This window comes from Rattus norvegicus, chromosome 9 (assembly GCF_021556685.1).
Source record: "Rattus norvegicus strain SHRSP/BbbUtx chromosome 9, alternate assembly SHRSP_T2T, whole genome shotgun sequence".
NCBI classification, from domain to species: domain Eukaryota; kingdom Metazoa; phylum Chordata; class Mammalia; order Rodentia; family Muridae; genus Rattus; species Rattus norvegicus.
Window position 1 is genome coordinate 25572879 of NC_141542.1, and position 22958 is coordinate 25595836.

The following is a 22958-nucleotide window of genomic DNA, read 5'->3' on the forward strand; positions in this document are numbered from 1 at the left end:
TTTCGTGTTTGTTTGCATCTTTCTTCTTGAGAACACTGTGATGGAATGTCCAAATGGTAATTAGTGGCGGTTGGTAGAAGGAGCCATATGTGTGATGCTGCCATATGTGTGAGGGGCTGGCAACAAGGTGCAGACCCAAGACCATGGCCCAGTGCCCTGAGGCTTGCCTGCTGGATGTGGGCTCTCAGCCCCATCAGGATGCCTTCAGGTGAGGACAGCAGGTGGTGGCTTGCACCCTGCTGAGCCTGCCTAGGAGAGTGGCAACCACAATCCCCCTGACCAAGCCTCCAGCCTGGGGCAGCTGGAAGCTCCAGAGGTGATGGCCACAGTTAGGTCACTGTACACCTGGGGGCCACCAGAAGCAGCCCTGGGCCTCTGCAGAGCCCTGAGGCGGGACTGACGGGCCTGGGCAAGCCCTGAACTAAGCACCAGGCGCTTCCCCGTGTCCTGCCTCCGGGTGTTGCCTGCGCTGTGGCGCGTGTACACTTGTCCTTCCCAGCCGCTCGACTGCGCCCGAGCCGGGCCTCAGGGCACGCGGAGCTCCTGGTTGAGCGCGGGGCTTGAGGGGACGGGGCGCGTGCGTTATATTTGGCGCCGGCAGCAGCGCGTGTGCCTGGGCGAGTTTTCCTTCCGCAGGTGCCGGCAGCCGGGGCGCCGCCGCCCAAGCTGACTCCTCTCTCTCCCTCTCCGACCCCGGCAGGGCCCAGAGGTGATTCTGCCCGCGCGATGTCCTCCTTCCTGGAGGCGAGCTTTTCCCTGGCGCCACATCGAGAACAAAAAGAAAGAAAAAAAGAAAAGAAAAAGCAGAAGAAGCAGCCAGGGAAGCGGGCCTGAGCGGCGTTGGGGGTCACTTCGGGCACGGGAGGGCGCGCTATGACAGCGGGGGGGTTTCCAACGGAGACTGCAACCTTGCAGTGCCCAGGGAAGAAGCCCAGGCCAGTCCTGCCAGGGGACCTCGAGGCGTGGCGCTTGCGCGGACCCCTAGCCCGACCTCCGGTCTGGTCCCCAGGGACAGCAAGCCTCAAGCAGGGCGGGCTGCACCCCCAGAGCAGCAGAATCAAGGTAGGTAGGAGACTGGCATCCATCCCAGGGCTGGTTCTAGGCCCGCCCCCCGCCCCATCCCCCTGCCCTGGGAAAGCAGTGGCAGAAAGAGGCAATGCAAAGTGAGCCCATTGGGTAGGGGAAGGGAGGGTTCAGGGACATATGGAGAGCTGAAGCAGGAATTGGAAAGCCCATGGCATTGAGAAAGAATGGAGAGGTAATCTGGAGTGTGCTGTTAAAGGGAGGGGATCATGGGAAAATATTTTCTTAAAACCTCAGGCAATGAATGTATATTTAATAGATTTCTTCTGATCTACTTTGTAATTGGTTGCCCCTTGCAAGAGATTGTATTTGGAGGATGTAAAATACCCTCCTTAAATTATTTGGAGAAAGGGAACATAAACAGAGATTTCCTCTTTTTTAGCCTCCAAAGCTCTGAGAGATTACAGTTCTGCATAATTTAATTCTTTCCTGCCTGCTATGAGCAGGCCTCCAGATCAGCAAGTTCCTTTGGAATGGTTTTGCTTGTTTTTGTTTATTTTCCATGGTGCTGATTAGAAAGCCACGAATTGTTTTGTGAATTTTAAATTTCAAGAGGTGACACCCAGAGTTTATGGTGGTTTCCTTCAAACATTGCAGTGTAGTTGCATCATTAAAAAATATTTCTTACGTGCTGGGGATTTAGCTCAGTGGTAGAGCGCTTACCTAGGAAGCGCAAGGCCCGGGGTTCGGTCCCCAGCTCCGAAAAAAAGAACCAAAAAAAAAAATATTTCTTGTGACAAGAAGTGGAAAAAGAAAGTTGATGAGCTAAGAAAAGTCGAGCCTTGAGCCAGATCAACCATTTGGCTTCCTCAAATATGGAGCAAGCATGGAATGTTGCTTTTTCAGAATCGAGGGGGTTTTTAGGATTGGGCAGTGAATGCTGTCTGGGGCTAACCCGTCCCTTTTGTGGCTGACAACCCTTAGGAGAAGGTCAGAATGTGCCAACAGCACAGAGTTGGCACTGGTGGTGTTTGAACTCAGAAGTGCTCAGGAACTGTGAAAGTTTCTCTGTTATCACCCTGGAGCCATCTAGTGAAATAGACCACTGTGATGTTGTGTAAGAGGCCATTGTGAGGGCTGCAGAGATGGCTCAGTGGGTAAGAGCACCAAGTGTTCTTCCAGAGGTCCTGAGTTCAAATGCCACCAACCACGTGGTGGCTCACAACCATCTGTAATGAGTACTGATGCCCTCTTCTGGTTTGTCTGAAGACAGATGCATTGTCTGACATATAAATAAATAAATCTTACAAAAGATTGTCATGTACTGCAGTTTCTATGTGGACAGGGCACTGTTGAAGGGCTTAAAGATCAAGTACATTGCCTGTCTTTAAAGATCAAGTATATCACCTAACTTTCAAACAGAGAAATGTAGTGTCTTTTTTGCTGCTTGTGTAGCTTTTAGTGATCTTTTCTCCTAGTACGTTGTTTGTTTCCATGATAGTTGTTTTCAAGTATATATGATTATCGCTCCTATTTGCAGAGCTATTCAATATTTTCATTGGATAAATATTTGTGGTGAATTTACATTGTGATATCAGTAAAATGCTATGTGAAAATTTTAGAGAATATACGGGTTTGGGTAATTTTAATAACCTTTGCCCTCAAGTGGTGGCCTGTTTTCACATTGAAAAGACTGGGATTCATTACCATCCATAGCAGGATTGATAGGGAAGCACAATGGACAGCGACAGTGTTGTTCTCTTTGACAGTTGTGGGAGCCAAGAAAGAAGTGTGACTTGCTTTTTGTGACTTACAATATCAAGACTGAGTATCATTACGGTAGAAGCCCATGGAAAAATGATGAAGTTTTCAGAAATCACCAGTTAAAGAAATGGTGGTTTTGCTTATATTGAATTCTGAGTTTCAAAGTTTCATTTTTCTTTATTCCTTACTGAGGCATTTATTGTTTTTTATTCACCATTACACCCTTAGATGCATAGTACTAGGATCGTAGTAGGTGCTCAATAAATCACTGACCATCGGGGAGGAGGAATGATAAGAAAGTATGTATTTTCTGTAAGTTCTGTTAGTTTTGGGTTGACCAGTCATAGCTTGGTATCTTGTCTAACATAAGACAACTTGACATAACCCCCTTTCTGGCCATTATATTCAACTTATTTTACTCTTAATCATTCTTGAAAATCATGGAAGTAGTGTGGAAAATTGATTTTACCTGCAGTATAGCAAAAACCGCCAGTCTAGATAGGTAAGCAGTCATGTTTCTCCATGAGCTGATGTCTTAAAACATCTAGATTTAGGAATTTAGTGTTGTGTTTTCTAAACATACATCGTACAGCATACAGATAACATCGTAATAGAATAAAGGAATCTTTTGATTTAGCACCAAATTCCATAAAGCAGTAACTACTGCATAGCTCTCTTGGCCATATGAATACCCGAAAATATATTTCACTCTTTTAAAGAAATAATGAAAGCACTTAAGGTTAAGCAAAGCCCATGGGAAAAGTTTGCTGTGGTGTTCCTCTTTGGTTTCTTGTGCTCTTTCTAGAGCATGACTTTAAGAAGTCAGGGTGGACAGGTGGTCAGTGTGGTCAGGCAGTCATGAGCAGATGGTTAAGTGATGTGCTAGGTCCCCATAGGCCAGTGAGCCTGACTGAAGAGCAGAGGCTAGCCAGTGAGCCTGACTGAAGAGCAGAGGCTAGCCAGTGAGCCTGACTGAAGAGCAGAGGCTAGCCAGTGAGCCTGACTGAAGAGCAGAGGCTAGCCAGTGAGCCTGACTGAAGAGCAGAGGCTAGCCAGTGAGCCTGGCTGAAGAGCAGAGGCTAGCCAGTGAGCCTGACTGAAGAGCAGAGGCTAGCCAGTGAGCCTGACTGAAGAGCAGAGGCTAGCCAGTGAGCCTGACTGAAGAGCAGAGGCTAGCCAGTGAGCCTGACCGAAGAGCAGAGGCTAGCCACTGAGCCAGGCTGAAGACTGAAGAGCAGTGATTTTAACATTTATTTCTAAGTTCTTCAGTTTTCCTAAAAGACAAAAGATTGCCTCCATAAAGTTTGCCTTAAAATGTTTTTCTTGCTCTCTTCTTCTTATCTCCTTTCCTCTTGCTCTTATGACACAATAATTTCCTTACTCTCAAGGCCTTACTCTCAACGCTATGCCTTTACTTCTAAGTTCTTCTTGAGATCTGTTCTCTTCAGTTCAGTTCTGTCTAAAAAGCTTTCTCTCTCTTTGTCCTCAGCATTTGTATATCTTTCTGAACACAGCATCACATAGTGAAAAGTTCACCACAAGTTTGCACAGGAATTCAAATCATAAGTTGGATAATCAGTTTACAACAGAGAATTTTTACATGCATATCCATGAAGAGTAATCATCAGGATAAACCGTCACCATCTGTCACTGGCTGTGCACATTCATGGAGAGATAAAAGCTGTAGTTTTTATGAGAAAAGAATAAGTGAAATTACCTATAGGCAAATCCAGTCAGTTGTTTATGTTCAGTCCTTGCACCTATAGTAAATCATTAGTTCTCTTTTTATGAACTTTGGTTAATTGGTTTATACCCTCTTAGGATGGGCTCTAATTTGTAGATGCCTCCTTGGTATTGGAGAAGCAATTCACTCATGACACTTTAAGAATAGAAGAGATCTCAATGCAATTTTGACTACCAGAGAAAACATAATAGCAGTCCTATTATAAAAGCTTAAAGTTACTAATCTAATTTAGGAATTCTACAATAGCCATCATTAGGAATTAAGAAATCAACTATTTGTCTCTACATCATCATGCCAAGACAATACATCTTCGTTGCTCTGTGGTGATCTGCTCAAAAGAGTGGGGTTAAGAGCATGACAAATACAGAGGCAGAAGCTTGCAGTCAACCATTTAGCTGAAAACAGGGTCCCAAATGAAGAGTTAAGAGAAAGGACTGAGGGAGCTGAAGGGGTTTACAGCCACATAAGAACAACAGTAAGAAACACCCAGAGCTCCCAGAGCCTAAACCACCATCCAAAGAGTACACATGGGCAGACCCATGGCTACAGCTGCATATGTAGAAGAGAATGGCCTTCTTGGGCACAAATGGGAGGAGAAGCCCCTGGTCTTGTCAAGGCTTGATGACCCAGTGTAGAGGAAACCAGAACAGGGAGGCAGATAGGCCTGGGTGTTTGGGTGGGTGTGGTAACACCCTCACAGTAGAAGGGGGAGGCGTGTTATAAGGGGTTTAGTGGATGGGAAACCAGGAAAAGGGATAACATTTGAAATGTAACAAAAGCCCTCTCTGGGGATGGACAGCGGCTAAGGTGCTCTAAGTCCCTACATTCCTGCTGCCTCCCTTTGATCTTTGATCGCTACTGTGGTGTATGGTGTCAGCCTGGGACTCCCCATGGGCTGCTGCTGGCACTGGTCCTGGTGTTCAGGGCCAAGAGCATGATGAGAAAGGAGCACATGGTTTGTCCCGATTCAGAGCTGGGCGAGTGGCCACCAGAGGACTAGCACAGCTTCTTGTACAATCATGAGGACTTCCTGGAAAAGGAGGACTCCAAGATCTTTGATAGCTAAGCCTGGCCGAGAGCAGGAGAGGCTGGGGAAAATTGTTGATCCAATTGACAGTGATGGAGGTGGCCTTGTTACTACTGAAGACCTGAAAGTTTGGGTCAAACAGGTACAGAAAAGATAAATCAACCATAAGGTGGCTAAACTCTGGAAGGATTGTTATAGGGACATATACGAAAAGATCTCCTGGGAAGAATACAATCAGGCCACCTATGGCTACTACCTGGTTAACCTTGCTGAATTCCAAGATAGCTCTGATCATCACAACTTTAAGAAGTTGTCTACACGAGATGAGAGGAGGTTTAAGGCCTTGACGGTGACCTGACAGCTAATCAGGACGGGTTCATTGCTTTTCTGCACTAAGAGGATTTATAACATATGAAGGAGATTGTAGTTCTGGAAACCCTGGAGGATATCGACAAGAACAGGGATGGTTTTGTGGACCGGGGTGAGTACATTGTGGACATCTTTTTCTCACAAGGACAATTGCCCTGAGACAGACTGGGTTTTGTCTGGGGAGCAGTTCAATGATTTCCCAGATCTGAACAAGGATGGGAAACTGGATTAGGATGAGATTCACCATTGGATCCTCCCTCAGGACTATGACCATGCACAGGCTGAGGCCCAGCATCTGGTGTATGAGTCAGATAAAAACAAGGATGAGATGCTGACCAAGGAGGAGATTCTAGACAACTGGACCATGTTTGTGGGAAGCCATGCCACCAATTACAGGGTAGATCTTACCAAAAATCATGATGATCTTTGAAAGAAACTCATCCTCATGTGGCCAACAGTCACCTGCTTTCTACGGATATTCTGGTTGATTGCTATAAGTGTCAAGTATATAGCAGTTGTGTCCCTAAACAATAAGAAACCTTTCTAAAGCTCAAAAAAAATCATACATTGCACCACAAACCATAATAGTAGGAGATTTAAACACGTCACTTTCATCAATGGACAGATCAGGGAAACAGAAATTAAACAGAGACACAGAAAGACTAACAGGTTATGAAACAAATGGATTTAACATATATTTATAGAACACTCCACCCTAAAACCAAAGGATATACCTTCTTATCAGCATCCCATGGTACCTTCTCCAAAACTGACCATATAATCGGTCACAAAACAAGCCTCAACAGGTACAGGAAGATAGAAATAATCCCATGCCTCGTATCTAAAAACCACGGACTAAGGCTGCTGATCAATAACAACAAATAGGACAGAAAGCCCACATATACATGGAAGTTGAAGTCAATGACAACTTGGTCATTGGAGACATAAGAAAGAAATTAAAGACTTCTTAGAATTTAATGAAAATGAAGATACAACATACCCAAACTTATGGGACACAATAAAAGCAGCGCTAAGAGGAAAACTCATAGCTCTGAGTGCCTGCAAAAAGAAACAAGAGAGAGCATATGTCAGCAGCTTGACAGCACACCTAAAAGCTCTAGAAAAAATTAAATAAACCCTAGAGGAGTTGAAGGCAGGAAATAATCAAACTCAGGGCTGAAATCAAACAAGAACAAACAAAACCGAGTATCAAAAGAATCAGCAAACCCAGGAGCTAGTTCTTTGAGAAAATCAACAAGATACATAAACGCTTAGCCATATTAACCAGAGGTCACAGAGAGTGTATCCAAATTAATAAAATCAGAAATAAAAGGGACATAACAACAAAATCTGAAGAAATTAAAAAGATCATCAGATCCTACTACAAAAACATATATTCAACAAAACTGGAAAATGTGGAGGAAATGGACAATTTTCTATACAGATACCAGGTACCACAGTTAAATCAGGAACAAATAAACCATCGAAACCACCCCATAACTCATAAAGACATAGAAACTGCTATTAAACATCTCCCATCCAAAAAGAGCCCAGGACCAGATGGATTTAGTGCAGAATTCTATCAGACCTTCATAGAAGACTTCATACCAGTACTGTCCAAACTATTCTGCAAAATAGAAACAGACAGAGCACTACCAAACTCCTTCTATGTAGCCACAATTACACTTATACCTAAACCACACAAAGATACAACAAAGATAAAGAAATTCAGACCTATTTTATTTATGAATATTGATCAAAAATGCTCAATAAAATTCTTGCAAACTGAATCTAAGAACACATCCAAACAATCATCCATCATGGTCAAGTAGGCCTTATGGCAAGGATGCAGGCATGGTTTAATATACGGAAGTCCATCAATGAAATTCATCATATAAACAAAGTCAAAACCACATGATCATTTCATTAGATGCTGAGAAATCATTTGACAAAATTCATTACGCTTTCATTAATAAAGTCCTGGAAAGATCAGGAATTGAAGGCCTGAATCTAAATATAGGAAAATGCAAAATACATCAAACCTGTACCTAACATCAAACTAAACTTAGAATATTGAAGGAATCCCACTAAAATCAGGGACTAGACAAGGCTACCCACTCTTTCCCTACTTAAGTACAATATGGTACTTAACGTCCTAGCCATAGCAATGAAACAATAAAGTAGGTCAAAGGGAAAAAATTAGAAGGGATGAAGTCAAAACACTAATATTTGAAGATGATATATAGTCCACTTAAGCAACACCAAAATTCAACCAGAGAACTACTTAACCTGATCAACAACTTCAGCAAACTGTCCGAGTATAAAATTAATCCAAACAATTCAGTAGTCTTCCTCTACTCAAAGGGTAAACAGGCTGAGAAAGAAATTAGGGAAATGGCACCCTTCACAATAGTCCCAAATAATATAAAATAACTTGCTGTTACTTGAACCAAGCAAGTAAAAAATCTGTATGACAAGAACTTCAAATCTCTGAAGAAATGGAAGAAGGTCTCAGAAGATGGAAAGATCTCCCATGCTCATAGATTGGCAGGATGAATATGGTAAAAAATGACCATTTTGCCAAAGGCAATCTACAGATTCAATGCCATCACCAACAATATTCCTACTCAATTCTTTATAAAGGTAGTAAGTGCAATTTGCCGTCATTTGGTATAACATAAAACCCAGGATAGCAAAACTATACTCAACAATAAAAGACCTTCTGGGGGAATCACCATCTCTGACCTCAAGCAGTATTACAGAGCAATAGTTTGTATGGTATTGGCATACAGACAGGCAGCTCAGTGGAACATAATTGAAGACACAGAAAAGAACCCACACACCTATGGTCATTTGATCTTTGACAAAGGAGGTAAAACATCCAATGGAAGAAAGATAGTATTTTTAACAAATGGTGCTGATTCAACTGGAGGTCAGCATGTAGAAGAAGGCAAGTTGACCCATTCTTATTGCCCTGTACAAAGCTTAAGTCCAAGTGGATCAGGGACCTCCACATCAAACCAGATACAGTAAAAGTAATGGATAAAATGTAGGGAAGAGTCTCGAAGACATGAGCACTAAGGAAAATTTCCTGAACAAAATACCAATGGCTTATGCTTTAAGATCAAGAATCGACAAATGGGACCTCATAAAACTGAAAAGCTTCTGTAAGGCAAAGGACAGTGTCATTAGGACAAAAAGGCAACCCACAGATTGGGAAAAAATCTTTACCAATCCTGCATCTGATGGAGGGCTTATATCCAAAATATACACAAAACAGAAGAAGTTAGAGTACAGAGAGACAAACACCCCTGTTAATAAATGGGGTTCGGAGCTAAAGAAAACATTCTCAGCTGAGGAATATAGAATAGCTGAAAAGCACCTAAAGAAATGCTCAATATCCTTAGTCATCAGAGAAATGCAAATCAAAACAACCCTAAGAATCCACCTCACACCAGTCAGGATGTCTAAGATCAAAAAATCAGGTGACAACAGATGCTGGCGAGGATGTGGAGAAAGAGGAACACTCGTCCATTATTGCTGGGATTGCAAACTGGTACAAGAACTCTGGAAATCAGTCTGAACGTTCCTGGAAAATTGGACATTGCACTACCTGAGCACACAGCTATAACTGTCCTGGGCATATACCCAAAAGATGCTCCAACATACAACAACACATATGATCCACTATGTTCATAGCAGCCTTATTCATAATAGCCAGAAGCTGGAATGAACCCAGATGCCCTTCAACAGAGGAATTTATTCGAAAAATGTGGTACATCTACACAATGGAGTACCACTCAGCTATCAAAAACAATGACTACGTTCAATTCATAGGCAAATGGAAAGAACTAGAAAATATCATCCACAGTGAGGTAATCCAATCACAGAAAAACACACTTGGTATGCTGTTGGGAGCGATGGCCTTGAAGCCCTCCATTATTGATGTTATTATTATGGTTAGCATTAAGTATGACTGGGTTCATGGAAAATCCCCAGCCAGCTGCAGACGACTAATACAAATGTGGTGGTCAAGATGAATAATCATATGATAACGTCTGACATTAAGATACCCAAAGTCATGACCTGTAACGTTTCTGAAAAACCAACATCCTGCTGACTAATAGATATGACAAACCTGTGACCTTTCTGACAACCTGTCAACATCAGCTGATTCCCTGACCACATGAATATTGTGTCCTTGGCGTGGGTAAATGTTTCTTACTTCTCTCCTCTCTCGGTTACCCATTTTATGGTACAAATTCAGCCTTGGGGAAAAATAAAATTGTCGCCTTGATCAGACACTTGTCTTGGAGTCCTTCTTCACATCTCTTGTCCCTCATTCTCTTCCAGATTCTCAGCACCCCTCGTTGACAGTATGTACTCATTGATAAGTGTATATTGACCAAAACCTCGAATTACCCAAGATGCAATTTACAGATCTCAGGAAACTCCAGAAGAAGGATGACCAAAGTGCAGACGCTCCCACTCCTTCTTAAAATGGGGAACAAAAATATCCATAGGAGGGGATATGGAGGCCAAATCTAAAGCAGAGACAGAAGGAACAGCCATTCAGAGTCTGCCCCACATGTGGCCCATATATATACATCCACCAAAACTAGGTAAGATTGATGAAGCTAAAAAGTGCTTACTGAAAGGGACAGAATATGCATCTCCCCTGAGAGACACATCCAGAGCATGTCAAATAAAGAGTTCAGTGCTGGCAGTAAACTGCTGAACTGAGAACAGGACGCCCTTTATGGGAATTAGAGGAAGGATTCAAAGAGCTGAAGGGCTTGCAACCCCATAAGAACAGCAATGCCAACCAAATAAACCACTAGCAAAAGACTATACATGGACTGACCCAGGGATCCAACTGCATATGTAGGAGAGAATATCCTTGTTGGGGCACCTGTGGAAGGGGAAGCCCTTGTTCTTAACATGGTTGGACCCTGAGTGCAGGGGAATGTCCGGGAAGGGGTTTCTAAGTGGCGTGGATTGGGGGACCATACATATGGTAGAGGGCACGGCAGGGGGACTTATGGACCAAAAGCTGGGAAAGGGAATAACGTTTGAATAAAACATATATATCTATTTAAAAAACTGAAATTTAAAAAAATGATACTAATACCAAAAAATAATCCAAAAAATGTGAATAAGAAAGAAATTTTATGTTTTGGAAAAAGATGAATGCCTGGTATTTGAAAAACTGTATGATCATGGTAAACACTTTAATATACTTGAGAAATTTTTTACATGTTAATGAACTGCATCTTTTTTTTAAATAGTGAATGGAAATCCAGTCCCTTCCTGGCTGTGAGTCTAGGTATCCAGATGTAGTGGAATTCATTATTTGTTGGTCCTGAACCTTTGAGTCTGCTTCTAACTCAGCTTATGCCAAGGAAACTAGGCCAGGGTGCTGTCTAAGCCATTGACCAAACTATCTGGACTAACAATCACAGGTGAAATTCCACCTTGTAAATGGGAGGAGAGGAATAAAAGATACCTATAAGGATTTAAAAAGTATGAAATGTACCCAAAAAAATCCAATAAAAAAGTTTAAAATAAAAATAACTTAGGAAATACAAAATACTGGGGTGCCACTCCACAATCATGATGTGTTTCTTCTGTGATAGCTTACAGGTTAATTTACTTCTCTATGACTGTTTTTTTATTTCAAAGTAAGTAATGGCATCATCAGTGGAGTGGATGGTGAGAACAAAAGCTTTGCCTAACTTGAATAATCGATCCCTCCCGAGCATGTGCTTAACATTCTAAGCACAGGGAAATTTCCTGAGGGGATTAAAGAACAAAATCCAAACATAAAACAGGAACAACAATGATGTAAAAACATTCTGCACTCTGGGTATGAAGGCGTGTTGCAACTTTATCAGCTTTGTAGGTATTTCTAATAAACACACCAAGAAACAAAAATCCTATCACAGTCCTTGCAGTTGCATCCAACAAAGAGAGAGCTGTGAGGTAGTGCGTGCTGCTTCTTTCCCCAGATACCCCTGGGCCTCAGGCCTGCACCCAGTGAGCTGGACCAAGAGCAGCCAGGTTGAAATTCCTGCTGCCATGGCAGGATTCTGCAGGAACATTTCCCTTTGACAACAAGGAACCTGTGTGGAGGAGACCTCTTGGTGAGTCCTCAAGGACTCTATGTGTCCTATTCTATAAGGAGAAGCCCTGCCAGGTCTTTGGCAAGGCCAGCCAGTTGTATGGGGAAGTCTCTGGTCCTGTGGCAGAAGGCGAGGAATGGCAGAAAGAATGGCAGCTCCACTGAGAGCAAAGGCTACCCCTTCTAGGCCTATGACCTCCTAATTAATTTATCTTGTCACCTGATGCCCTATTCACATTTTCTTACTATCATACAACTGTGATCTTGATGAGCAGCTGGGCTCTTGTTTTCTTTTCAGTTCTTTGTTGTCACAGACGTTTTTAACTTACTCCAGCCCCTGAGACTTATTCATACCTTCTGTATGCAGTAGGACCCTTGGTGGGCCTGTCATCTCAAAAATAGAAGGTTCAGTAATCCAAAAGATTGGACTCCAGATTACCTCAGGCCAGGAAAGAAGTCAGCCACCATTAGTAAAAGAGCAAGGGGAAAATTACATAGGAAAAACAAGTGGCTTAATCAGAAGAAAAGATCCTCAACTTCTAAGGCACGCACATCGGCACCCCTCTCTTCTGAGCTTTGTATAGTGATGTTGTATAACTCCAGATGGGAGTAAAAGGCAGAGTTCTTCCAGGAAAAGTCAGACATGATTTTCACTCTTACATCTCTGAGGTGGGGTGGCATTATAGCACACATTCATGTTGAATTATTATAACACCTATGATAAGAAGACAGAATCCATATTTCACAATGCCAAATGGACTACCTCCTGAATGTATGGACCCATTAAAATTGAGGTTCAACCTGAACTCAGGCCATTCCACTCCCTTCCCATCCTCCTGATTCTTATGTTTGCTACAAGTAAAAGATCATGGTGCAGTCCCCAATATTCTCATGCCTAGACTTGACTATTCAGGAAGAATGATAATGGAGAAGGGATGGCTATGTGGTTACAATGTAGTAACACAAGGTCCTGGTTGACATTTGCTCACTGATGTCCAATTTAATTTTCTTTTATATTTCAGAAAGGGAGGATGTCCTACATAATATATAAAACGGACAGAAATTTATTATTTTATATATGCCCTGTAGTTGATCCCTATGTTCCCAAGTAAAAGGAGTTTTTATTGCAAAAAAATAGGATTATAGACCATTGATTTTGTGAAATACATGGATATGTAAATAGAAACAATGTCGGCTTTCAAGGACTGCCAAGTAAGCAAATATTTCCAGGTTTTATACACTCAGAGGTATAGAAGAAATATATTGGTCTCCACAAAAAGGGAAAAGCTTAGAAATTGAAAGACATGTCACATGCATTGTCTCGAGTAGTAGATTTACTTTTAAGAAAAATCTCCCTCCTCCTTGGTCCCTAGAGATTTGGGTGCTAAGAAAATCTGTTCTCCAATTCAGGGTTGTAAGCAACCCTCCGCAGCAAAAGCATTGTTGACTTCTAATGAAGCAGAGAGACATATCTAGCTTTGAAATAGAGGTTGCCAAATGGTATTCCCAGTGACCCATGGGAGACTGGAGGAAAGGGTCCCCACAAAAATTCATCAGTGTGGGGAAAGCTGGTTAGCAGGTAGGCCATAGAATTTTCCAGTGACATCACCAGTAAGCCGTTCACTGGACACTCTATTGTATCTAAGAGATCCCTAGAATCTTCTGTGATGTCACCAGTGTTGTGGTGACACCAACTGCCTTTGGGATATTACTTCAGTTCCCTTTGGGTTCACAAGCAGGCATGTTTCGCCAGCTGCTCAGGCTATTTCGGAAGGAAAGTGTTGATCAAGGAGAGGCCGCACCAGGTCAGAGGGAAGCTGACCCCCTCTCTAGTGAAACAGGAAGGAGGAAATCATTCTGGGGAAAGCTTGGTGAGTCGTGGGCAGAGTTGGGGAACATCCTCAAGGAGGTAGGTTTGAGATGTGCCTTCTAAGACTAGGCCTTACAAGCAGGAGCCTTGGGATTTTTCAAAGGCAAACCAAGAGTCAGGAGTTCCTGATCTTTAATTTGAGTGAAAGCCATAAAGTTGTAAGACTTCAGTGTCTTTTCTTGAAGCTTTTTAAATGTGAGTGTCAATGATTGGCAGGAGGAGGCACTGTGAGATTAACAATGTGACCATCCATGTTTGGGATTTGAAGCACTTCATCCTCTAAATTACTGTAGGTTACATAAGTGTGTGATGGCGAGAACAAGGAAGGATGCACCCCTAGTCATGAATTGAGTTCTCAGACACTTTGGGCTGGACCACACTTGGTTAGAGCTTGATGGTGCTAAGCATTATGAAGTCATTATGAACTCCAGGATTATCTGCACCACATCTGATATGAGATAACAATGTCGCAGATGTTTTTGTCTCAGTCAGATTATAACTTTCAGTGCCGGGGGTTGTGTAATAGTGAGTGTGGCACGTGTATGGCATTAGAGGTTGGGAAGAGGGACATAGCTTAAGAATCAACCTTTAAGAAAGCTTTCTGCTCTTTCAGGGATTCACCCAGTCTCTACCATTTCCCCTTCCTCAATCTCCTTTTCGGATTCAGAATGATCTATTCTGCCCATTGGTTCAAATATGGAAATTCACTTGGGTTTATCTGTTTACAGGTTTTGGTAGGAAGACATCATCCCAAAATGTCATCAGTAAGCAAGAGGAGTGTCTAAAGGAACTGGAGGAACTCAAATTTGAAATCCAGAAGTGTCAATTCGAGAGGGATGAACTTTATCAAATCCTTGATCTTTATATCTATGATGAGTGGGACCACAGGTAGTCATTATGCCCAGTAACCTGTTCACTGTCTTGAGCTCTCTCTCTGCTACCTCAAGATTTACTCATAGCACGAGAAAGTTTCACCTCTCATCCTGGATTTTAAGGAGATTTGGCAGGCATTTGCTTGTGAGATAAGCTAGGTGCTGTGTGTTTAGGGTCAACCTCTTTTGTACTTGACCCCAAGCCTCTTGGATTAGCATTGGTTCTGTCAACAGCTAGAAGGACCTGGTCACACTTGCTGCAACTGTGTGTGTGAATGAAATGCCTGCATGTCATCACTCTTTCCTCTGAATTTGTTCATTATACTCTGATTCTATGGCACCTCCATGCATGTAGTTGGCATTCTAAATGTGTTTGGATATGGGTTGGTGTGTATATATGTGGATGTATTTTTTGGTGTTTACTCAGGATCAGGACGTCTGGGACCTTTGATGGGGTCTGAGGATTTGTTTGATCAACACTTTGCAGGTCATGATAGTGATGAGTACGTGGAGGCCCACACTGATCAACAGAGCACTTTGCTCCTTCTGTATACCTTGGTGGCACCCAGGACTCTCCTGAGGGGAGGAGGTGCTATAAATCCTCTTCCCTGTCAAACTTAGTTATGCTCTCTGGGAATTCATGTAACGATAGAAACCAAGGATTGAGTATACCTGCTTTCAAAACAAGAGAAATGTCATCACAGCTTTCTCTTGGGCCCAAAGCTGTGGCACAGACTGGAGGAATCTTCTTCCTGAACTAGTCAATTCCATCATGCTCACCTGGCCAGCTCTTGAAGGTCAGGTCCCTCCAACTGGTACCGTGGCTCTGTTGTCCTGTGCCCGGGATAATAAACTTAACCAGTACAAATACTTTGAAGGAGCAAGTATGTGGAACATACTGAGTTTAAGTAATAGAGAGAACAGTCTGATTTTACCTAATTTGTTTCACCTGCTTTGATCTTTAGTTTTTTATTTTTTTAACTATCCAGGGATTGTTTATTGTGACCTAGAAATGGTCACTGTGGTCTTGACCGTTGTTATTCTCAAACAGGCAGCTCTCAGGCTCTGCCCCCTCCTATATAGTGAGTCTTTGCAGAACCATATCTCTCAGGATTCCAAGGAGTCCTTATTTCAAAACAAGTGTTTGCTTATTTACATAGAAATATTTTCTGTGGATTGAGTCTCACTGTTGGGTTTTGGTCTGGTTTTTGAGTTTGCCATTTTCTTCCCTTCCACCATTCCTTGAATTTGAAATTTTTTATTATATATTTTTATTTACATTTCACCTAATTCTGAAATCGTGAGTTCAAAACATTATTTGTTCCTTTGGCCTAACCCAGGCTGGATGTCGAATTGCCAGTCCTTCAATCTGAACATGAGATGAGAATGATGGCTATGCAAATGATGACCAACTCAATAAGTGATGCCATGGAGAGGTACAAGGAGCTCATACAAGTGAACAGTTCCTACCGGTGAGTCGCTGACAGAGATGAGAACCCAGCACTAGGCTGGGAGTGCTTCTGTCCTGTATGACTTTGAACAAAAGTCAGGGCTCTGGTTCTGTAGTGTCTGACTCTTAACAAGAAGCCTGCCTCCTGGCAAGGGTCTTAGATTTGTAGCTCTTAGACTCAGATGTCCTACATGTGAAGGGTGTAGAAGACCCTCCAATTGTTATTTTCCCCGTTTAATATCCTCTAGATAGAAAAGGTTTGCACCATGATGGGAATAGCAATCAACTCTGAATCTTTAGGACTCTGACAGGAGATTTAAAGGTCTGTGATCCATGAGAAACACATGGAAAGATTTTACAGCAATTGGGTCTTCAACTACCCCTCAGAGTGGCTTTCCCCACAACGTGAAGATGGTTTCACCATACCATGGACATATGAGCTCCCTTATGGACCATTTCTTCTTCCTTGATTTATATAAACCGTCTTAGTGTCAGGATTTTCAGAAGTACTTTGATTCATGTGGAAATTGGATTCTGGATTTGACCTCCTCTAATTGGTGCTAACTTGTATAGTGTGGCTCTATTCTGGGGATTTCTGAGGATGAGGACCCTTGAAGGGATGATTGGACTTGCAGGAGTGACAGGCAAATAGAAGCTGGCTGGATTTACCATTTTTTGTTTGTGGTTCAGCATAAGGCAATCCCAGCTCCTGCGTGAACAAGCTCAATTGAAGAACAATATACAGATTTTGCTGAATGAGAAGAGAGAACTGCTGGTGGAGCAGACTGAACTGCCAGCATCCTCTGTGGAGGCAAAGAGGCTCTGTGAAGAGGCCGGAATGAACATCTGTGACCCCAGAGCCAAGCAACAGCAGGTAGGGTTAGGGCTCAGGGTCAGGTTGTCCTCAGGTCTTACCATAACCATAAACAAACCAATGTAACTGTCTATTGACTGATCCATGTCCTGTCCTAGGTCTCATCCAATGTTCATTTATGTGATGGTTTACAAGGCTGTCTGTGGAGATAGCCCCTTTTCAAGAAACTGCATGTTTGGAAATCAAATGCTCCTGCTCTTCGAGAATCTGCACTTCATTAAGGGAGATAGGTTGATCACACAGCACAGCACTACATGCCATTATGTATGGAGGGTGCTATGTGGGAGCCCCTCTTTAGACCAGAACAGGGCTTTGAGGGATGAAGCAAGAGCCTGGAGCTCATTTTCTTTACAGGGATCATGTGAGACTCAGGAAGTAAGTAGTTTTCAAGGAGGAGAGCCTGGTGGAAATGCCAAAGAAATGGTTCTCATTGTCATTTGTGGTGGCTTTTGTTCTTCCTCCCCTCATGTCCCTGTATATGAAGATCGTGACTTCATGCTTCATAGATCTTGGGTAACTACAGAGCCTGTGTATCACCATGTCAGTCCTGTCTTATTTGAGTGCCCCTGAGAGTTCATAACTGGGCCTTACAACCTGAAGCTGGTTAGAAGAGCAAGGATGTGGAAAAGGTTTCTCAAAGGCTGAGGGTTGGCATGAGAGACTTGAGACTTCAAGAACAAAGTTATCCGTATGTACCCCCAATTCTCACCAAGAAAGGTGCATTGCTGTGCTGACCTGCATCTTAGGGAGCATGCGGGGAGGCCAGTTCATGACATGCAGTTTTGTCCAGTCATTATCTGACTTTGTCCATTAAGCCTAGGTCTCTCAACAAACATGAAGCTTCCTGTTTTGTGCTGGCCAGCAATCTTTGCATCATTCATCCAGTTCCAAGTGGAGCCCCCTCTCTTATTTGTCTCAACACATTCTTAAAACATTCACCTATTTTAAAAATAAGGATTAGATTTCTTCACTTTACCTGAACAGAGTTATTGCCCGGGAAGATTCTGGATTGTCTTATTGGCTTCAGCATGATCCTGCATGGAATCCTAGAGTGCAACCCTCTGCTGACATTGCTTTGCTGTCTATATCATGGGCATGGCATTCTTTCAGGATAGATTCCCTCTCAATATTGTACACAGTGCTGCATTTTAGAAAATTCACTGTATTTATTTATTTAGCCTTTTTCTGACTGACATTGAGGTTGTTTTATTATCACAGGAACTCTAATGTGATGAAATGTTCCTGGGAACTGACCATGAGTTACTGTCTTCTCTGATGCTTCCAAAGTCTTCTATGAAGGAAACAGGGTAGTTTTAGTGAGGGGCCTATGATGAGTCAGCATAGAGCTCGATGGAGTCTTTTCCTAGAAATCTCTCTCTTGGGGATTTGATGTTGTGTTGTTTAGGCTATCTGTGCAGAACATGTAACTTACTTGTCGGACCATCAAGTATCTGCATAGAAAGGTTTCCTGAAGTGGAAATGAGTACAGGCCAGGGCAGCACAGCCTGCTTGAGTCTAAGAGACTTGTACACAGCATTTTTCCCACTAATTCCTCACTGAAAAGGAAATGTGCTTCATAAGAGCAAAGTTTTCATTTGTGCATGTGAGTGTGTATCTGTGTGTCTGTGTGTGTGTGTGTGTGTGTTTGTGTGTGTGTGTGTGGTGTGTGTGTGGGTATGTGTGTGTGTGTGTGTGTGTGTGTGTTTGCAGTAGTGAACGTATGTTTCCCTCTATTTCCAAGTTTCATGAGAAAAGTACTCTAAGCATACACTTTACATCCATGAAACATGAAATAGAGCTGCCCAGTCATTTGGCATCTCCATCTAGCTCTGTACAGCAAAAGGACACTTAAATTACTAATTTATTGTTTCCAAAAATTTCAGAATGAATTATCTCGTGAAGTCTGGGGGAGGAGTGGAAATATGTTCAAGTGAGTCATGTTTCACAGGGGTAACAAATGGTACAGGCCTAGAGCTTGCAGGTCCCTTTTTGTTATGGTGTAGAAGCAGGACAATAAAATCCTTTAGAAATGCAACCCCCAAAAAGAGGACACAAAAACACCTGTAAAGTTAGATTTTCAAGTGATTAGGGGCAAAACTACTGATCTGCATTGAAATCCTTTGGAGCACATCAAAGGAATGGAGTACTGGGAGGTAAGGGCAAGGCTTCTCTATAAAATCCATGAGTTTATGTTGCTTCTCTGTTCTTTGTGAATTGTGAAAGCCCACTGGAAGGTTATGTCACTCACTGTGTCTTCTCCAAGGTTGCTTTCCACATTGCCTGCTACCATTTCTTTCGAGCTACCTTGGCACACTACAACTTCCCCTGGGAGTTTGGCTTGGATTTTATTCATTGAGAATTTGAGTTGTTTGGAGTTGTATCGTCATCCAGAAAAAGTCCCATAGCTATGCTGTGGTGCAAGAACAGGGCAGTTTCAGGAGCCCCTGTAGGTGCACAGATAATCCAAAGCGCTCCCCTATGTTATCTGTGTAGCATTCTGCAAGTGCTGTCGATCAACATCATTTTCTCTCAGTTAATTTCAGCCTCAATGGGTTAGGAGAAATGATGAGCTTCAAATGGGTCTGACAGTGTAAGAACAGGTAGCCCTATGAGAAGCCATGTTCAGAAAGTGGAACAGAAGTTTTAGTTAACCCAGTGATTCCACAATAAGGAGTAGGTATTGCCATTGCAACTAGGGAGCATCAATGTTGTAGTGGTCCCAGAGTAACCTTGAAGGAGAATCTATCCAGACGTCCATCAGCCAAGGAGTAAAAGTGTACCATACGATGGAGCCCTTCCATAGATTCTGATTCAGTGTGAGATAATCCATGCAAGCGTTTACTTACTTATTCAAATTATCTGTGGAACAATCACATTATGGGGAGAAAATTTGTTGATTTGGATCCTGGTTATGGAGATTTCCTATGATTCTAGCTTTGGGCATGAAGTCACTCAGGCTCTGGTAAAGACAGCTCCGATTAGAAGCAGTTGCACACTTTGGGGAAAGTCTGAAAGAGTGAACAAGAACAAGAGTCTAGTCCACCACCAACATATGATCCTTTGCTGAGCAACAAGACAGCTCTACACAGCCTTTGGGACTTGCTAAGCCAGATTGTTAATGGGGAAAGAACCCTGAGTCTATGACGGTTTATGGGAGGACAGCACATCACTGACTGAGCTGTCTATAGGCTCTGGCCACTATGTACATATCCCACTCAACATTTGTTTTTATGCCTCCAGCGAATCCTGGGGAATCTTTACATTAAGCATTAATGTTCAGGTAGGAACACAGGCTGGAAGAAGCCATTTGAATATCCTTCCCTATATAAATACCCTTTTTGGGTGGATGACCACCCCACCTGGATTTCAGCCTCAGGCAGCTAAGGAGCTACTCAGAGTGTAGTTCTGGTACAGTTCATGTGAATTTTGCCCATGAAACAATATATATGATCCTCTGGATTTCTTGCTATGTTCTACTCCTTTCTTCCTGTGATCTCTCCGGAAAGATCTGAGGACATTTTCTCTTCTGTCCTCTCACAAATTGCCTTACACTAGCCATAGACTTACAGGGGTGCTGTTCTGTTTCTACATCACAATCACCTTTAATGTCCATGTGTACGCTGGGATGATTTGCATGGAGCACATTCTCCTTGATTACAGGATCTATGCAATTCCCATGGATTTGATGTGAGATGGCTTCTCTGTGTATTTGCAGATACAGTTGTTAAAATGGAACCTAGGCATGTTCCTTCACTGCAAACATAATCAGAACTTTCACCTCAATTCTGGGCATGTTCTCCAGAACGAATCCACATTGTATTCTAGGTTGCTCATACCATTCTTGAACTCAGATTGAGACCCAGCTACAATGTTATTATTCAATACAATAAACCTGGACCAGTGACAAAATATGCTCATTTTTCTCTTAATTCCAGTACAGTGTGTAGTCCACAGTTCAAATTCAAGCAGTTTGAAAAGCTGAGAATAAATACAAGTCCAGATACTCTATGACACTTGGGGATGCAGGGACTGACCTCAGCTAACAGGTCATGCTGGATTGTCCAACTGAATAGAGCTGATGTAAGGGGGAGAGCTGAATTGACAACCACTCACTAAACCTTTTTTCCCTTGCTCTACTAGGTCTTAAATTCTCCAGCAGAAACCCGAACATGACACAGTCCAGGACAAGAACTCCCTTGGAGAGAAGAGCTACAGGAGGAGAACTAAGTGTGCAAAGCAAATACACCACTACTGCGTCTCATCTGTAGTGTCCATAGCAATTGTGGACTGCATTTTCCTCCTTTAGTTTGATTTCTTTGGATTGAATACGCTGTATTTTCACCTTGCCTCTCTCCAGCAAGTGTACACTTTTTGAGGGACTCAGAGAAGTGCTGATGCACATCAATCAAGAGCTGCTGGTCATCCTGAAAGACTGTGCACGTTTTAATTTGTACCTGTCCTGATGGGTCATCCAGAAGAGTTTCATGGAGATCAGTTCACAATATTGGAAAGACTTTGTGACAAAGTCTGTAATATCATTTATACTCAGTATTGGTAGGCTTTTTCCTTAATACCCCACTCCAACAAAACAGACCTACTTCCACTCCTCTTGAAAAGATTATTACCATCACTAACTGCTTGTCTACTATGTCTCCAAGGCAAGCCACAGGCTATAAGTCTATTCTGCAAAAGGAGCAGCAAAAAATGCTTAGTGCAATTCCTCTATTTAAAGTTTGGTTAATTTTTAATTGTTTTGGTTATTTGGTTTTCCTTCTATTCAGTTGAAGATTTGTTATTTATCTGTTGTTGTTTTGTTCATTTGCTTTTCTATTTTGATAAGGTTATAGACTGTATATATTGACTACCTGCATCTGGTTACTATCAAGTAAATTGGATGTATTCTGGTCAATAAAGGAGTAATCTCAAACTATTCACTCTGAAGAACCTTCTTTATTGATCATTAGTGTCAACATCTGAAGTCCCACAGCTATCAGGGAGGGATGGATCTCTGCATTCTCTTGGGGAGTCGGCATCAAATCACTTCCCAGTCAGACTGAGATTCACAGGCATTTATACAGTCACTGTGCACTGTGTTTCCAACTCTGAATTTCAACTTCATCATGCATACATTACCCACTGTGTATGCTTGCTGTCAAATATATAGTTACCTCTAAATTATACTCTGTCGATGACAGTTTTGACCAAATCAATAGGATAAACATTAATTTTTCTGTAATACCTCCCAGGACATATAAACATGGTATAAGGGAGTTTAAAGCCATCGGGAATCCTGCATCCAAACCCCGGGGCAGAAAATGCTGAACACCCAGGAATGCAGATAATCCTGAGACCACAGGAGAGAAAGCCACTTCTGACCAGCTCTGCCCACATCTCTGGCCCAATATTAATCTGCATGATGCCTCTGGAAACAGGAATAGAGGAGCAGTCAGTGGCAGGAACCTGCTTGGTTCAGCCTGGGCCCAGAACCTACCTGGGCCCTGAGCATGTTTGAAGAAAACCATAGACATACAATTCTCTGTTTCCTGACTGTGGCTTTTTTTGATTCGAAGCTCAAAATACCATTTTGTTGTTGATGATTTTTAGTTGGATATTTTTCATTTCGAATTCAAATGTTATTCCTTCCTTGTTTTCCAGAAATAAGTCTGAATACCATCGCACTCCCCCTCTTCTATAAGGCTGTTCCCTTCACCATCCAGCCACATTCCCTGCCTAGGCAGGACCAAGGGCTGTTCATTCCTTTTGTGCCCAAGAAGACCATCCTCTGATACACATGCAGATGAGGCCATGGCACAGTCCCTGTATAGTGATTGGTACTGGCATAGT

At 42.5% G+C, this 22958-nt stretch overlaps 2 protein-coding genes across 5 annotated transcripts in view; both read left to right on the top strand.

The window, feature by feature from the left end:
- LOC134480541 (uncharacterized) overlaps nt 1-22958 on the top strand; it is a 176920-nt gene that overhangs the window by 119163 nt on the left and 34799 nt on the right. The window lies entirely within an intron of this gene.
- On the top strand, nt 620-22044 carry LOC148003601 (disks large homolog 5-like). Of its 4 annotated transcripts, none has more exons than XM_087568917.1 (5): nt 620-1062; nt 14647-14806; nt 16131-16262; nt 16931-17114; nt 21255-22044. In XM_087568917.1, exons 3-5 carry the CDS (start codon nt 16171-16173, stop codon nt 21285-21287), a joined length of 309 nt encoding a protein of 102 aa, XP_087425043.1. In that variant the 5' UTR covers nt 620-1062; nt 14647-14806; nt 16131-16170; the 3' UTR covers nt 21288-22044. The 4 variants fall into 4 exon arrangements, with proteins under 4 accessions (XP_087425043.1, XP_087425044.1, XP_087425045.1 ...); XM_087568919.1 differs by lacking the exon at nt 620-1062 and adding an exon at nt 1167-1258; XM_087568915.1 differs by lacking the exon at nt 620-1062 and adding an exon at nt 13695-13919.

Excerpts from the sequence above, each read along its gene's own strand:
- LOC148003601 (XM_087568915.1), top strand. The coding sequence starts at position 13,790 with ATGTTTCGCCAGCTGCTCAGGCTATTTCGGAAGGAAAGTGTTGATCAA. Across the intron at positions 14,807-16,130 it reads TATGATGAGTGGGACCACAG|GCTGGATGTCGAATTGCCAG; the intron begins GTAGTCATTATG and ends GGCCTAACCCAG. Across the intron at positions 17,115-21,254 it reads CCAGAGCCAAGCAACAGCAG|GTCTTAAATTCTCCAGCAGA; the intron begins GTAGGGTTAGGG and ends TTGCTCTACTAG.